We start from the raw sequence: 17,479 nt of genomic DNA, 5'->3' as shown, positions 1-17,479 counted from the left end.
ACCTATGGCAAGAATTTCAAGCCCTATTTAAGGTGGGTGCTGAAGTTATTTTTAGATGTAGCAATGTAGTATAATTTGATGGCCTGCAAATCACCATTCTAGTGGCTACCGCGCCTGTTACCCACAGGCTAGTACACCTTATCAATGACCCTTTGGTGTGAGTTGGACCTCTTTGCACTTTCCATCACTAAGGGCCAGGGAAGAGCAGCCATGGTCAAAGAGTGATGAAATTCTTGGTGTCCAGAAACTTCCTATTTATTCCTCTTTTACATCCTGGGGTGGCGGGGGGGGGGGGGGGTGGATAATGATCCCGAAAATCTGGTACCCCACACCATCTGATCTAGTTTATAGGAGCCACCCCAAAGTATTTGCTGAACTTAATTGATCCTAGGAGACTGTGCACTCTTTGGCAGAACAATCAAGAACACCAGGACTTCCCTGGTGGCCCAGTAGTTAAGAATCCGCCTGCCAATGCAGGGGACACGGGTTTGAGCCCGGGTCCGGGAAGATTCCACATGCCGCGGAGCAACTAAGCCCCGTGTGCCACAACTACTGAGCCTGAGCTCTAGAGCCCATGAGCCACAACTATTGAGCCCACGGGCCACAACTATTGATGCCCGTGCGCCTAGAGCCTGTGCTCTGCAACAAGAGAAGTCACTGCACTGAGAAGCCCGCGCACTGCAACTGAAGAATAGCCCCCGCCCTCCGCGACTAGAGAAAGCCCGCGTGCAGCAACGAAGACCCATCACAGCCAATAAATAAATGAGTAAATAAAAAAAAACAAAACACAAACACAAACACACCCTCTGCCGTTGCTGCGATGCCTCCCCCGGGCCGCGCGGTGGCGCTGCGGCTCCGCCGAGGCCCGGGCGGTTCTCGGGCTCCGGGGAGCGCAGGCTTCTGGGGACCGTCAGAGCGGCGGCGGCGACGCGCGGGGCGGCCGTGGTGAGTGCGGCAGGCGGGCCTGGGGGCGGGTTGACCCGCTTGCCCGCTCGCGGCCGGCCTCCCCCCGCCCCCCGTGTCTCTGGCTTCCGGGCCGAGAGGGTCGATCGCGCCGACTGAGCAGACCCGAGGCGGCAGCGCGCGGGCCCGGGGACAGCGAGAGGAAGCGCAGCGGGGCCGGGAGACACCCCCACCCCCACCCCGCGCCCGGCTACCGCCCTCCCCGGCGACCCTGGGCACGTCCCTTCCCCGCCGCGGAGGCCGGGTCCTCTCCGATCGGAGGCGAGACCTTGGCTTTGGTCGTGGGTGGGCCCGGGATCTGCGCTCTGATGGCGGCCGTGTCCGTTGCCCCGCAGGCTCTCCCACCTGTCACCCTGGCCCTTCTCTGCTTGGACGGCGTCTTCCTCTCCTCAGCCGAGAATGACTTTGTGCACCGCATCCAGGAGGAGCTGGGCCGCTTCCTGCTGCAGAAGCAGCTGTCAAAGTAAGCTGGAGTGAGGGTGGCGCAGGGCCCGGGGCTGCCTGCTCCCGCTCTGCTGCTGCGGAGGACAGGGCTCGCCCCGAGCCTCCAGTGCCCCTTTGCCCAGCGGTGCATCCAAAGTAGCGGGCTCGCGGCCGGCTCTGACCTTTAGGTTTCATAATCTGCTGTCAGGCCTCTCCTAGCTGCATCTTTCCTGTGTAACCCTGAGCATCACCAGAGACTGAAGGGGCCCAGCAATGGAAGGGGGATGGGGCCAGTAGCTCCCTGTCTGACCTCTCTTGGCAGGTCCTTTGTAGTCAGTCTGGGACCCTGGGGGCAGAGGGAGCCTAGTTTTTAAGCCACCGTTAAAACAAGAGTGGACTTGGTGGGACTCAGGCCTGGGGGCTGCACCTGGAGCTCCTGCTCAGCTCTCCTTTCCCGTCCCTCCCCAGGGTCCTTCTCTTCCCCCCACTCTCCAGTCGCCAACGGTACCTGATCCATCGGACAGCAGAGAATTTTGATCTTTTGAGCAGCTTCTCTGTTGGGGAGGGCTGGAGGAGGAGGACGGTCATCTGTCACCTGGACATCAGGTGTGTATCCTGCAGCCTTGGAGCCCTCTCAGAAGTTCTTTGAGGGGGTGGAGAGGGGGTTGGGTGAGCTGGTCAGCTTCTGGGAGGGAACCAGGGCTGGGAGCCCCCAGGCCGCCGCCTCTATCCCCAGCCTCAGTTGCTTCCAGTCAGTGCTGCCTTCTGCCCCAGCAGGGCAGTAGATGTACACTGTTTGGGGAACTCCTTTAGCAAATTCAGCTTATGCATGTGGAGCCAAAAGGGAGAAAGAGCAGTTTAAATAGCGAGGGCGTCGGTCCTGTGTCGCTCTTGGTCAGCTTGTGCCCCGCAGATGCCGTGGAACATCAGAGCACATCTGGGCTTTCACTCATGTTTCCATGTGCGTCCCACACGATCTCATCATAATGACTATGATCCTGGCTTTGAAAGTTACCTATTTTCTAAATAACATAGTTCCTAAATACTAGTGCTCACCTCGCCCTGTGAGTAAGCGAAGACTCAGCAGTCTCATATACGATTTATAACACTGGCGGGAGAACTGACTGCTTTGGGCTTGTTCAGGGCATCCAGCCTTGTCTCTGATGCCTTGATAAGGTGTTTTCGAGGGTCATTTTGGCTTTGGCGTTTGCCCACGGCTGACTTGAAAGCCTCATGCCTGAATGGCAGGTAGCTCCAGTAAACAGTTTTCCTTGGGGCCTAAACACTGCTCTGACCTCCGCCTGCTCCTGCTGCAGGTTACCCAGTCCAGATGGACTCTCCGGCCCCTGCCGCCCTCCTGCCTCCCACCCTAGCAAGTACCGAGGTCCTCGGCCCACCTCAAGCCAGGGAGCAACTGCTGGACCCCGAGGGGCACGGGCCGGCCGGTGGCATCGTGGACGCAAGCCAGACCAGGCTTTGTATGTGCCCCGGGTGCTGCGCAGGCAAGAAGAATGGGCACTACCCCCTGCCCCAGGGCTCCAGGGAGATGCTCCAGCTGGCGGGGTCCCAGAAGAGCCCGGAGATATCGGTGCTGGGGACCCCAGTCCTGATCAGGAACTTCCTGTGTTGGTGACTCAGGCAGCAGAGGACCAAAAAGGCCCTGGCGAAAGTTGTGAGAAAGAGTCTCTGTTGGGCCCAGCGGCCACTGAGTCCCCGCCGGACCCAGCGGCCACTGAGTCCCCAGGGCCTGAGAATCACTCAGGGACAGGAGACAGGTCGGAGTTGGCCACACAGCCTGGGCCTGGTCTGCAGCTGGACTTGAAAGAGGGGAATGGGAGTGAGCTGGAGAGGAGCCTGGCAGCAGAGGAGGAAGAGGAAGAGGAAGAGGTGGAAGAGGAGGGGCTGGGCAGCTGCTCCGAGGAGGAGGACGATTACAGTGAGCTGCTGCAGGAGGTGATGAGGCTCTTAAGCCCAAAAAAGGGAGGGCGGCAGTGAGGTGGGTGTAGCGGAGGGTGGATGGGGGCTGAGGGTCACGGTGTGGAGGGGTTGGGGGCTGTGCTGGCTGAGCAGGACTGGGTGTTGGGTGATAGGGATCCCTTAGGAGATGTGGCGGGGACACAGGAGTCAGGACTGACACTGCAGAGGGGAGGAGGTCCAGGATCTGGGATCAGGGGTGTGGATTTGGGTCCCAGCTCAACCACGTAGGAGCTGTTCGACTGTGGGCAAATCATTTGGCTTTTCTAAGTTTCAGTTTCCTCATCTGAAAAAATAACAGGTAATAATACATGCTTCCCAAGGTAATATAGCTAGGAGCGGTGTGCACATGCTTTAGAAGGCACTGCAGATGTTGGTCATGAAAATTGCTCTTCTGCCTGAAGCTTTGTCGTACAAATCTCACGTCCTTGGAACTGTACCGTGTGTCCGCCCCTGAGCCTGGCTGTGCTGTTAGTTGGGAGGGTGGGCAGCCTGTATCGCTATTTTGCAGATGAAGGACAGACACCAGAAAGCCTTGCTTATTATCACATCATTAATGAGAGACAGAAAGATTCTGGGCCTGCCCAGCTCTGTCTCTTACCGACAGCAACTCAGGGCAAGATTACTTAATTCTTTGTCTTAGTTTACCCACCTGTAAAGTGGGCCTATAGAAGAGAGTTTTCGAGATTCTGTGAAACAATGTGTGTCAGTGCCAGTCATCCAGTGGGGACTCCCCTAAAACTCGTGCTTCTCCATCTTCTGGCCCAGACTGCCATCCTGCTGTGTTTCCCAGACTCCTGCCCGGGGCACTTACCTTCCTATCTACCCAAAAGCCTGCAGGACTCTCAGGGTGTGATTTTGAGAGCAGTCATTTGGAGCCCTGTGTGTCAGAGTTCCCCTTGCTAAAGGGTCTGATTTCTCCCAGATAACGGACAACCTGACTGAGAAGGAGATTCAGGTAGAGAAAATCCATGTGGACACGTCCTCCTTCGCAGAGGAACTGCCTGGGGAGAAGGATTTTGCACACGTGGTGGAGATCTACGACTTTGAGCCGGCGCTCAAGACCGAGGACCTGCTGGCAGCCTTTTCTGAGTTCCAGTGAGTGTCAGTGAGGCTTTGGGGGGTGGTGGTGGTGGGGGGTGTGTGCTTGCCTTCTGGAGAGGAGCTAGGACACCCCTTTGTTGTAGGGGATACTTGCCTGCCCCTCCCCTAGTGCCCAGTGATCTAGAAAGAAAGGCAGAAAGTGGATGTGGTTGCTCTGGGCTCTATACCACTGGGCAGTTTGGCCTGCTGCCCATTACTGTGCAGAGGAGGAGAACCGAGTTTTTGGTTGTAGACACTTTCCAGAGGCCCGATACCTGGTCCTGCTGGCACAGGGCAGCAGACCTCTGTCCTGGTGCCCTGCACACCCACAGGCCGGCCAGGACCCAGCGGGGCCACCCGTTCGGTCATTCACCAGATGGAGGGCTATCTCTGGGCAGGAACTGTTTCTAGGGTGAACTGGGCTTGAGCGGCTCTGGGGCAGAGTCAGGCGGAGGTGGCAGATGGGGAGAGAGAAAGACTTCTCCTGTCTTCCCAAATTCCTTGGATCCAAGTCCAATTCTTTCTCCTTTCTTCATTTTATTTTTCTAAATGCTCATTTTCTTTTCTCCAGTCCCCCTTCTCTTTTCCTGCTTAGGCTTTAAAAACATCCCTTTCTTCAGGGCCCCCTTTCTGACTGCTTCCCAAACAGCCTCTCTGTCCCCCTCCAAGCCTGAGCTGGTGGAAGGCACGAAGGGCCCATCTGCTCTCCACCCATGAGGGCGGGGCCAGACCCAGGCCACCAGTGGCTTCCTTGGCTGGCATGGCAGTGCCACAGAGGAGCCTCAGGCCCTGGGACTGCTTCTGGCTTCCACGGGCCCCAGACTGGGGTGCTTTCCTGAGCGGCAGGAAGAAAGTCTACCAGGGGCAGTTGCATTGACACTCTTACATTGGGTCCTGTCCCCACTACGTAAGCCCTTTGTCTCTAGCGTTGGACCCCACTCCCTTGGCCTGATGTGACAGCACCCATGAGGAGCGCTCTTTGCCCTTGGCATTGTGCTCTACGAGCTCTGAGTCCTGACTCCTTCAGTTCTAGGCGTCAGGGGCCCACCATGACCACAGGGGTGGTGTCTGTCTTTCTGAAGCTGACTGTATGGTCTTCAGAGAAAGTCTGGCCCCGATGGTCCTCTCCTTCCCAGAGGAGATGGAATTTGTCTGGGCTCGGAGTGTTTGAGGATTGGAGGTGAGAGGGGACTTCTGTAGCAGAGGGGATTTTGCACATTTGCTCTCTTCATCACTCTGTCTCTTCCCCGGACAGAGAGAAGGGGTTTAAGATCCAGTGGGTGGATGACACGCACGCTCTCGGGGTCTTTCCCTGCCTGGCTTCAGGTAAGGCGGCTGCGTGGTGGCTCAGCCCCTCCTCTGACTGCTGTTGGGGAGGGGGGGGACCTAGGTTTCCTGGGTGGGGATCCTCCTGGCCAGGGTGCAGGCTACCCTGAGCCAGTGGACTGGCAGGGTAGCTCCTAGCCACCTAATGCAGAAGTCAAGGGAGCAGAGCCAGCGCTGGGCCAGGAAGCTCACGGCCTTGCCTGTTCATCTTTGTGCCTTCATTTCATAGGTTTCAGATTCAGGGGACCTTTACTGAGCATGTAGGGCCAAGCCCTGTGGACTTCCACACACTAAATGAAAGCATATCAAGGTGCCATTTTTATATATCAAAAGCATTCAAATACCAGCAATTTCATACAGTTTGAGCAGATGCGTTCTCATTCCATTTTCATTTCAGCCTCAAGAAGCAGGTCGGTTGACCCCTATTTTACAGATGGGGAGACTGAGTTCCCAGGATGCCAGTGTCTGGTCAAGGTTACGAAGCCTCTCGACGTCAAAGCTGGGAGGCCAGCCAGTCTCCTGGCTGTAACTCTGGCGCTCCTCTTCTCTCTCGGCCACTTTCCTGGGCTGCCCCTGCCACACCACTGTGCAGTTTGGGTATATTTGTAAAGAGCCAGCCCCTGGTCCCCCTTGGCTGCGCTTCTCACAACAACAGCTTCTGAACACGGAGCTGGGAGTGACCATGGCTGAGGCGGGCCAAGTCCTCGGGAGAGCCTGAGGTCTCAGAGAAGGGGGACGGTGTCTAGGGAGCAAGAGGACTGGGGCAAGGTGGGGGCTTCAGCCCCAGAGAGGAAGCCACCGAAAGGGACGTGGGGGCGGGGGGGAGGCCCAGAGGCTCCTGGTCCACAGAAAGGATGAGCAGTGGGCTAGGCTTGGCCCTGGCTGCCGTCTGGGCTCCGCCAATCTGTGTGGCACGGGCAGGCCACATCCCGGCCTCATCCGGACAGTGGCTTGGACCTGAAGCCCCTCCCAGCTCTGTCTGTAAGTGGCCCAAGTGCTCCGTGACCCAGCACAGCTTGGGGCCGTGAGGACATGTGCCCTGGGAGGGTCTTGAGTGAGGAAAGGGTGATGTTTGTTTTAAGCTCCTGGGCTTTGGAAGGAGGGGGCCTGCCTTTCCTGACGTCAGAACCGCAGGCTCACGTGTGGCTCCTGACCAGCCCAGGGAAGGAGCGTGGAAGCTGGGCTCCGTACGGGCTCTCCCATCTGAGAGCACGGGTGGCCCCGTGCAGGCCCGGGGACAAGGCGAGCTCGTGGGGCAGTCTTGTCCCCAGGCTTTGAACGCGTGTACGAAGCAGCTCATGGGCTTCGGGGTGACACGTGTGTTCCTGGGTCCTGAGGAGGCCTCAGCAGGCGGGAGAAGGGATGGCTTCAGAGCTGCTGTCTTTCCACAGCTGCTGAAGCCCTGACCAGGGATTTCTCTGCATTCAAGATCCGACCCCTGACGCAGGGAACCAAGCAGTCCAAGCTGAAGGCCCTGCAGAGGCCAAGTAAGGGGGCCGGTGGTCTGGGTGGGAGGGTTGAGTGAGTGTTCAGCTGGACGGGGTGGGGCCTGCCCTCCGATTCACGCCTGTCTTCAGGCCTCTGCTTTAGGGCCCACGGGCTGCCGTGGCCAGCGGGGCGCGGCTCCCCGCCCTCGGGGGCCCGTCAGGAGAGCAGTCTGCCAGCTGCTGCATCCTGGGCTGGCCCTCTGCTCGCACCCCTTGTGGCTGTGGCGTGGGGGAGGCTTGGTCTTTCTGTAGGGCCGTGGAAGCCACGTGCTGCTGCTGGGGCTTCAGTGTCATCCTGGCTCTGGAGCTTACTTAAGTTGAGTATGTCCCCTGCTGTCTGTGAGCTGGTCTCCTGCTCTGTGAGATAAGCCCTGGAGTGAATGAGAGAGCCTGGCAGACGTGCCCCCAGCGGGGAAGGGCACGCGGAAAGAAGGTGCCGTGTACATGACGGCTCCTCCCCTTCCCTCTCCTCCTTCCAGAAAGCACGAGGGGGGCTTTTAGAGGCCAGCTGTCCATGACTGCAAAGCAGTGGCTGGCAAAACTGGCCCGGGAGAAGCCTGCCGAGGCCGTCCACATTCTTGTGGATTACATGGTCTTTGTCCCAGACTTCTTGGGGACAATAAACATCCTGTCTGTTGATCCAAGAGCTCCAGGTGTCCCATCCTGATTTGCTTTCCCTCTCAAAGCAGGGAGGTGGACAGGAGAAACAGGGAGGGCGCAGAGAGGTGGCAGGATTAGTCAGGACCCCACAGGGGGCCTGGAGCCCCAAGTGGCCCCGTCATCAGCATCTGGCCACGCTGGGCGCGGCTGGGCCTCAGGGGTTGGCTCCAATGGCCTCTGAGGCTGCTGTGTCGCTGGGAGGAGAGGCCATAGCCTTGAATTCAAGTCCCCACCCCACGGGGCTTTCCTTTTAGAGCTCCTGCGTCTGGCGAAGGAGAGACCACAGACAAACACAGCCGTGGCCCGCAGGCTGGTGGCCCGGGCCCTGGGGCTCCAACACAGAAGGAAGGAGCGGCCTGCAGTAGAGCCTCCCACCGCCCTGAGGCCCTGAGCGGCCCAGCCGGCCTGATCAGCGCCCCCCAACCCCCCGCCCCCAACTCAGCTTAGGTGCCAACTCCGCACGCCTTTACGCACAGCAGAGCCGCCCTGAGCCACCCTGGGAGCGCCACTGTGGGCCGTGGTGGGCTTTAGTTTGTTGCAGTTCCAGAAGTTGAGAAAAAATAAAAATTTAAGAATTGTGATGTGATTGCTTCAAAATGTGATGGTTTCGGAGGGACACTAGGGGGTGCTGTTCGCCTCCCATGTGAGACCTGGGGCTGCTGAAGAAGCTGGTCACTCCCACTGACGGGCCGCCAGGACCCAGCTGGGCCTCAAGAGCATTTCTGCGCAGAGCCTGCTGGGTTTGGGGGGTAGGTTACACCTGTTGGGTGACACCTGCCTGGCCTCTCCCAGAGCATCTGTGGGGTGTTGGCCGTGCTGAGGGCGCCCACCCTTTGGGCTGGTGTGGAGATCAACAAGAACAAGCCAAGAGGCGAAACCCGAAATGCTCACCGAGTTCTCTCCCCTCACAGGAATGGGGCTGGGTTGGGGGGAGCTTTGTGGGAACAGGGTCCCAGTACACTCATCTTTCTGGTTTGGGTGGAGTTGGTGCTGAGTGGCCCTACCTGATGCTCCGAGGTCATCACGGACCCCTCGATCTGCTGGGCTGCAGCGCACTGTGACACAGAGGGGGCCCCGGGCCTGGGGGAGAGTGGCTTGGGGTCCACCCTCACTGCGCCCCGAGGAAGAGCGTGGGGCCCCCTGATCTGCTTCATCGCCCCTCCCCCAGAGCCCAGCCCCGGTGCTGCCCTATGGGGACGTCTCCTGATACGTATGTCAAGATGTCCCATCTGGTTCTCACACAAGCACTGCGCGCCTGACACATTTCACTAAAACACAAGAGCTGCAGAAAGGCTGAGGCCTGTATGTCTGTTGATTTTACTGACCTCCTTAGAGGGCTGCTCTGGGCAGGAGTTGCTCCTCCGCTGTGGTGTGGGTATTGAAGGAGGCCCCTGTGGCCACGCCGGACGGGAGGGGCCCGGGAACCCACATCTCTGCAGGAGAGAACCTGTAAGGGTGCGGAGCTGCCTGACTGCTGACTAGGGAAAGGAGCCCTGCGGCTCAGGGGCTGCGTGCAGACGCCCAAATGAAACACACATGCAGATCATAAATCTTTTATTCCAAGTTTCAAGTATGTGTACGTGTCCATGGTGACACACGGCGATTGGTGAGTGTCCTTATCACCCAGGACCCTGGTTATAGCACCGTTGAATCAATTACCCACAGAATTGGAAGGACAGAAAGAGGAGTCGCTTACACAGGTGGGTTGGTTTTTCTTTTGAGCTATACTTTCAAAGGCCCAGATGCCCAATATAAAATGCCACTAAATTTGTGTTTCAGAGTCTGTGAAAATAGAATGTAATAATAGTATCTTGAAAAATAAGAGGACACAGCGGTGTGGGGGCTGGGGAAAAGAGAAGCACCAGCTCCGAGCTCACTGAATCGGAAGACGTGTGGCAACATTATTTATATGTGCGAATAGAACAGAGTAGAGGCAGTTTGTTTAACTGGAAGAGAAGTCTAGATGCTCCAGTTGGCTGGAAACGACCTAACAGGAGGAGAGATGGGATTCAGCCTGACCTCCTCGGCTTGATCACTCACGCTGCCCACATATAACTTGAGAAGAAAGTGGCCCCGTGTTATCTGTGGTGAGCCGAGCAGGCGGTGAGACTCGGAGTGGACTGTACTTGGGTGGGACAAGTGATGGCACCCTGTGCGCTGGGGTCCTGGACAGGGTGGATCTCCAGTGGCGCTGCTCCCACAGCCCCATGGACAAGCCCCAGCCCTAGAGGCCTTCCCAGGCTGCAGGTGTCAGGAACACGCCTTCCTCACCTCCCTCCTGAGCTTGGCCGGGGCTGCAGGAGGTCGAGACGGGTGGGGCCGGCCTGGACGAGGGGGAGCAGGGCGATCCGGTCAGACTGCAGTTGTTGGGGGAGACACGCTGTGGCCTGAAGGCAGGAGGTGACCCCGTCGCCGCTTTACCGCGAGGAGAGCTGGTTATTTATGAGTCCACTGAAGTGTTCAAACTTTTTTTCTGTCTCTTCACTGAAGGAACCACCTGAGGGGTGGGCATCAGGGAGATGGATTTTGGTAAACTAGATGCAGAGGCTGCAGGGGCCCTGAAGCCACCGCCCTCCCCACGTGACCTGCAGGGGCCACCTCTATGTGATGCCACCAGGGCAGCGACAGGTGCTGGCCATCTCTAGGGCCAGGCACGTGTCAGCTGCTCTGTCAAAGTCAAGTGAAGGAGTGGCTAAACCTAGGGCTTTTCGTTTTCTCCTCCATAGTTTTCTCCACTGAGAATGAGGTCATCACTTTTCCTGCGGAAGAGAAAGCCCAGCATCCCCTTTTGGAACCCAGGTTGTATAATGCAAGGAAAAGCTTCTTTATTGGCAACCAGAAGCCACTGTGGTTGACTAGCTTTGCGCTCTCGACAGGAAAACGATACACGGAGCCCACAAATTACTGACGCCCACATTTTTGAGGTCTCAAGCATAATAAGGTGGTGGGCTCAGCTCCAGCCCTGAAATAGCTTTGGGGTCTGCGCTGGGCCGGCCTGTTTCTATCCCGTCCTCTCGCCTTAACCAGAGCTGGCTGTGAAAACCCTGTCTCCATCCAGGCCTGTGTGTCTACGATGTCCTTATGTGTGGAAACGCGAGGCCGGCCCCATTCCCTGAGGTCTTTACCCACATTCGGAAGCTGCTCTGGTTCCTTAAGAAAGACAGCTCTTGCCTGCCTCCTGGAGGTGGCGTATGGAGTGGGTGGACCTGGCAGGCCTGAGGTGGGCAGCCCTGGGGGCCTTACCTATGTGGCAGTTGTACATCCAGATGCGGTGGCCGTCGTAGCGGGTCCTGCACTTCATGATGTTGTTGGTGTAATCAGACTCTGCCACTTCGTAGTTGGGGTTGATGACAACCTGAGGGAGAGGCAGGTGGAGGGGGTCCTGTCTCGGCCACCCTCCGTCCCAGGCCCAGCTGAGATGCTGAGGCCAGCCCTGCCTCCAGAGCAGGGCTGACCTCGCGAAAGGGAGCTGTGCTCCAAGAGCAGACAGGTGGGCGCAGAGCTGGCTGGAGATGCGGTCAGGGAGGCAGAGGAGGTGAGGCCTGGAGGAGCGAGACCTCCTCGTACCTCTCTCTCATAATTCGCACACACACACACACACACACTCTTAACCTCTCCTGGGTGCCCTGGGAGGATTGAGGTTGGTAGAGAGGCAGAAGCAGGGGCCTGGGGAGGCCACAGAATGGCTGTTGAAGGAGCCAGAAGGGAGCTGGGGAGCAAGATGTTCTGGGAGGACATGGGGACAAGGACTGGGCGCTGTGGGGAGTGGGGGGGGGGGGGCGCTGCCCTGGGTGCTGGAGAGGACACTGCTCCCAGCGGAGTGACATGGCTTCCGCGCTCCAGGCCTCGGTTTGCTCTAGGGGGTCCCCAAGCCCTTCCCATTCACCAGTGCAAGGCCTGGGCTCTGGGGGAGACAGGGCCCCCCTTGCACCCCCTTCCTCTGCATTATTCCAGGTAAAAGGGTGTAGCCCAAAGGAGCAGGAAGGATCATCATTTTGAGGGGGCTTCTGGGAGTGGACAGAAAAGGGAGACTTGGGGTGAGGAACCCAGAGGAGAAAGGGAAGAGAGGTGGAGGGTGAAGTCACAGAAGCTGGGCCTGAGGCTGTGGGCAAAGGTGTGGAGCACACAAAGGAGAACGTCCCCCCAGAGCCCCGCCGCATTTGGGAGGGCTGAGACCCTGGGGAGGCCAGGAGGCCAGAGCTGCCCTAGGTCAGGGTGATGGAGGAGGGGCAGCCTGCTAGTTAAGGCACATTCTGTAGGTTTGGGGCCATCCTTTCCCTCCAGAAGGGCCTGCGTGTGACCCTTTAGCAGGCTGGCTGGGCCTGCCAGAGCTGCTGTGGGCAACAGGCCAGCGGGGGCCTCCAGCCCTGTGTCCTGGGCCAGTGCAGGCCATTCTGGGGGCCCTAGGCTATGTCCCACAGTGACTCTGTCTCTCTAGATAAGGCTGGTACATGTCCCACTCTGGGGTGGCCATACTTTTCTTTGATGTCTTTTCTACCCGACAACCTTCTCTGTCCCCTGCCTTGGCCCGTGTATGGCCCATAGCCCAGGACAGACAAACCCTCTGCACCAAGGCCTGAGCAGCCCCTTGCCCACAGATGGCCGTGCCTCCAGGAAGCCCACCCGGGTGTCCCTGCGGGGTGGCCGTGAGGGCAGTGGGAGCTGTCAGGGCCTACTCCACCCACTTGGGTGCGGGGGTGGGGACTGAAACGAACGGTCTCCACAATCCCATCAGACTCTCATGTGTACGGTCTCAATCCTGTAAGGATCTGTGGGCTGTGACTTTAGTTCCTCAGACAAAAGATCTGCTGCGGTTTACAGCAGCCAAGGTGTGAAAGCAACCTAAGTGTCCATCAACAGATGAATGGATAAAGATGTAATACACACACATACACACACACACACACACACACACACACACACACACACACACACTGGACTACTACTCAGCCAGGAAAAAGAATGAATTTTTGCCATTTGCAACAACATGGATGGCCTTGGAAAGCATTACGCTTAGTGAAATAAGTCAGAGAAAGAAAGATAGCGCATGTTATCACTTACATGTAGAAGCTAAAAAATACAACAAACTAGTGAATGTAACAAAAAAGAAACAGACTAACAGATACAGACAGCAAGCTAGTAGCTACAGAGGAGAGAGGGAAGGAGTGAGATGGGGGTACAAACTCCTATGTATGAAACAAGTAAGCTACAAGGATATATTGTGCGGCGCGGGGAACTGAGCCAATATTTTATAACTGTAAATGCAGCATAATCTAAAAAAATTTTGAATCACTATGTTGGACACTTGAAACTAATATAATACTGTAAATCAACTATACCTCAATCTTAAAAAACTTGAAAAAAAAAAAAAAACCACAAACAAAAAATAAAGTGGCAGCAGCAGCCTCATACTGAAAAAAAATAAAAGATCCGCTGTGGGTCCAGGAACCTAGTAACCCAGTGAGCCCTGCCTCTGAGCCTCTGTGCACAGGCCCCTCCGGCTGGAACGCCACCCCCTCCTCGGCCCAGCTTTCTCCCACCTGTGCAGCATTGCCGGTGTCTGCGCTTGGGTCCACGTGGGAATGGAAAGGACCGGTGACTCAGGGCAGGGCTCTCCCATGTCTAAAGCTCCACATCTATCACAAGGGACATTCTTTTCCATGAACATGCCCCGAGTGAGTTAATGTGCTCATTGTATAGTTTAGGGGTCAAGAACACAGAATATGGAGTCGATGTGACCTGGGTTTGCCTGGCTGTGAAATGAGGGTAATAGTAATATCCACCCCTGGGGGATTACATGAGACCATGGGTTCACAGGGTATAGGCAGGTTCTGGCCCATCACTGATCTTCAGTGAGCTGCAGTTATTAAATAGACATTGTCAGAATATACGATGCTACATGTCCCTCTCAGCAAAGGGATAGCAGACCTCAAACATAAACCACCACACACCGAGTACGTGCACAGGGACACAGATGTTCAATTTTTTAAATAAAGAGCACTCTGCTCTTTGGTTGGGCCTCTCCAAGTCTGCGCTTCTGGGCTTGTGGGTGGAAAAGCGCTTGGCTACCTGATTTCCAGTTTCTGAAATTGACCAGGGAAACTTTCAAAGACCCTCTGTGGTCACTTCCCGGCAGGTGTCAGTTTCTCCCAGGACTGTCTATGGGGGGGGGGGGGGGACTGTGGCCAGGCCCTGTGCTGGCTGAATGCCCCCTTAGGAAAGCTTTCAAGATAGGATGACACATTCTGGTCGCCCACTTGCCACCCAACCGTCAAGCTTGAAAGCAAGACGGGTGGGGATGTGGGAAAAATGAGAAGGTGAAATGCAGGCTCTGCAGGCAGGAGTGCACCTGTGCAAGAGGAGGGGCGACGTTGGGGATACGGTGCCCCTTGACACCCCCACCAGTCAGGGCCCTGGCTGGAGCATGCAGCTATTTGCAGGAAGGTGGGGGGCCAAGCCCTCTTAGTTCTTCCCCAGGGCGGGCCTTTCCCCTGGACAGAGTATGTGGAAACCCTGGGAAGTCTCCACACAAACTGGACAGGGCTGTCTTTAGTGCCTAACAATCTACCATTATAGATTCATTTGTTTGCATTGAAAATTGCCCTCTCTGCTGATCCTCTTCTATGAGGCAAACATTTCTGGGAGAGGCAAGGCACAAACACCTGTGAGTGAATGGCTCTTTGTGTCATTGCTTTTAGCCTTGATAGCACAGACCAAGGCAGGGTGAGGGCACTTGGAGAATCAGGGTGGAGGTGAAAGTATAGCTTCAAAGGACACAGGAGGGACTTCTCTGGTGGTCCAGTGGTTCAGAATCCATCTTGCAATGCAGGGAACGCTGATTCCATCCCTGGTCGGGGAACTAAGATCCCACATGCAGCGGGGCAACTAAGCCTGTGAACCACAACTAGAGAGAAGCCTGAGCACCACAGTGAAGGATCCCACATGCCACAACGAAGATCCTGCCTCACCTAAGACCTGATGCAGCCGAAAATAAAATAAATAAATATTAAAAAAAAAAAGATCATGGAAAAAAACCCAACAAAAAACAAAGGACACAGAGGTATAGGCTGCCTTAGAGTCTGTGCACAAATTCCCGGCCTAAGGACCAAATCTGGCCTGCAGATGCACGCACCAGGTATTAACTGAATTGATGTCTCAGGAGGTCTGCAGTTCCCCACGGGGGTGCATGCTTCACATACCAAGGTTACCTTGGTGACTGTGATGGCCTCCAGGTGCAGGACCCATGCACTTTAGACAGCCTGGCCGCCACGCGTGTGTTTTTTGTCCAGGTGCCAACGGGAAGGAGGCTGCTTCCCCATCGCTAAGGCAGAGACCCGTCCTCCCACCAGCGGGGGCCTGGAGCCCCTTCTCACGCCCCTCACCTGGAACAGGTAGTCTCCAGGGGGCACGTCCGTGATGTCGACCCACTGGCAGTCGATGTCATGGCGGTACATGTCCCAGCAGCCCATGGTGATGCCCTGCTCGCCAAAGTTGGCACACTCGTAACTCTTCTGGATGTCTGCGGGCAAGGGCAGAGGGAAGCTCAGTCACCATGCACCCACGGCCCCTCTGCCCGCGGACGCCTCCTCTGCCCCCTGTGACCCCTTCCCCACAAAGGCCCCCGAGCAGGCCTGCTGTGTGGGTGACGTCCCCAGACCCCACCCTCAGCATCTCTCCCTTCCCCCAGGCCCACAACCTTGGCTTCATCTGGGCTCAGCAGCTCATCCTCTGCTGTGCTCCCCTTTTGGTGGAATCCCTTCCTCCTTCCCTGCCATATCCCATTGCTCCCTTCAGGCCCCACCAAGGGCCCCCTCCTCCAGGAAGCCTTCCCTGGCCACTCTGGGCCACCTCGCCTTTGCGAGGAATATCGGCCTGGGGATAAAGGGTGTGCTTATCTGGGTAAGTTTTGGGGTTTACTGTTTGAGCTTGAGGCGGGGGTCACCGTCTCCCTCTGGGGAATCCACACTTGGATGTGGGCTCCGGTCTGGCTTGTCTCTCTGACCCTTCCTGGGTCAGTCCATTGCCTGGCGCGTGGCAGGTGCTCAAAACACATGTGCTGTGTGATTTCATGGCATGTCAGGGGCCATGCCAACCACTGACAATTCACAGCCATTTAATGCAAGGCTGCCGCGTCTGAGTGCCACCCTAAGCCCCGGCCATACGGAGAAGAGTCATCACGTCTCCCCTTGGAGAGCCCAGTCGGACCAGGATGGCAGGTGCACCCGCAGGTGGTCATGGTGCAGGTGTGGCGGCCGGCTAGGGTTGTGAGCAGGGTGGCTGCCTCTGCCTGGGGCACTTGAGAGAGTCTGGGAACCTCAGAATGGGGGTTTGAGCTTGAGCTTGAAGGTAAGAGCCAGTGGGGCAGGGGCACTTGTGTTGGGACCCAGGGAGAAAGGCTGTGATGGCCAAGGTGGGAGGGGACTGCGTGTCAGGTTCAAGGCTTTAGGCCTTACCCGGGAGGCCACGTGGAGCCACCAGTGCCCATCAGCATAACTCTGGGGACTCGGGCGCCTATATAGCCAGGTTGTGCCCACCCTCCCAGCCCCAGGCTGTAGCCAAGGGATCCCCAGTGAGGACGGTCCCAGGGAGAGTCAGCAGTGGCCAGGGTAACACAGAGCCCCACACCAGGCCTGGGCTCCCAGCCAGGGGAGCACAACCTCGGGAGCGTCTGAGTCCCTCTGAAGCTCCCCGGCCCCTCCCCAACACCCCCCCACCCCCCACCCCCAGTTACCTCCTTCACATTCTGTGTCCTCCAAGCAGAAGCTGGCCTTGTGGCCCTCTGCCACCTTGGTACCATTGAGGTTCAGCAGGTCGTAGTGGGTGAACACCTCCATGCTGTGGTAGTGCCTGGGGGCGAGAGAGGGGGCCTGGATGTCAGTTTCTGGAGTGACTGCCACCTGCAAGCGATGGCCCAGCTGGCGACTTCCCATTGAGGACACCTTGAGCAGAGCAGCATGGGCCAAAGGGAGAGCAGAGGGCAGCGACAGGACATTAGGAGTGGGGGATGGAGCCGATAACCATGGTGCTTATGTGGGCTCTGGAGGGGGACGGCCCACTCACCTTCCCAGGCCTCAGTTCTCTCATCAGCTAAATGGGAATCATAATACCTAATGCACAGGATGCTGTGGCAATTAGTAAGAGAGACTGATGAGCAGGGGGCTCGGCATCAGTAAGATCAATAAGTTAGGATATTTTTAGTAAATGCGTGTAACACCCTCCTGAGAGCTAAAGTGGCTGTCACAGCCCATGCCTACTTGGGACACTTTCTGCAGATGAATGCAGGTCACTCGTCGATATTTTTTGAAAACTTTTTTTTTTTTTTTTGGCTGCATTGGGTCTTCGTTGCTGCGTGCAGGCTTTCTCTAGTTGCAGCAAGCAGGGGCTACTCTTTGTTGCAGTGTGTGGGCTTCTCATTGCAGTGGCTTCTCTTATCGAGAAGCACAGGCTCTGGGCACACGAGCTTCAGTAGTTGTGGCACACGGGCTCAAAAGTTGTGGCTCGTGGACTCTAGAGCACAGGCTCAGTAGTTGTGGTGCATGGGCTTAGTTGCTCCGTGGCATGTG

The 17,479-nt window shown here is 57.0% G+C and overlaps 2 protein-coding genes across 2 annotated transcripts in view; one reads left to right on the top strand and one right to left on the bottom strand.

Moving 5' to 3' along the window:
- Positions 1–820: 820 nt before the first annotated feature.
- Positions 821–8,465, top strand: R3HCC1 (R3H domain and coiled-coil containing 1). The gene is given in 9 exon segments (XM_057725055.1): positions 821–869; positions 872–945; positions 1,299–1,426; positions 1,855–1,992; positions 2,703–3,339; positions 4,286–4,458; positions 5,699–5,769; positions 7,161–7,256; positions 8,171–8,465. Coding segments are annotated over 9 exon segments (1,503 nt in total). The 3' UTR covers positions 8,308–8,465.
- A 988-nt stretch (positions 8,466–9,453) lies between these two features.
- The window catches only part of LOXL2 (lysyl oxidase like 2), a 101,058-nt gene continuing 93,032 nt past the window's right edge, over positions 9,454–17,479 (bottom strand). Inside the window, exons 11-14 of the mRNA XM_057724876.1 lie at positions 16,648–16,763; positions 15,299–15,435; positions 11,160–11,271; positions 9,454–10,413 (exon numbers count right to left, since the gene is read on the bottom strand). Of these exons, the coding sequence (XP_057580859.1) occupies positions 10,334–10,413; positions 11,160–11,271; positions 15,299–15,435; positions 16,648–16,763 (445 nt within the window). The 3' untranslated portion in view covers positions 9,454–10,333. The remainder of the gene's footprint in view (positions 10,414–11,159; positions 11,272–15,298; positions 15,436–16,647; positions 16,764–17,479) is intronic.

Source organism: Hippopotamus amphibius, chromosome 2 (genome assembly GCF_030028045.1).
Source record: "Hippopotamus amphibius kiboko isolate mHipAmp2 chromosome 2, mHipAmp2.hap2, whole genome shotgun sequence".
Taxonomy (NCBI): Eukaryota; Metazoa; Chordata; class Mammalia; order Artiodactyla; family Hippopotamidae; genus Hippopotamus; species Hippopotamus amphibius.
The sequence above is the reverse complement of the archived record's forward strand: the minus strand, read 5'-3'. Positions and strand labels throughout refer to the sequence as shown.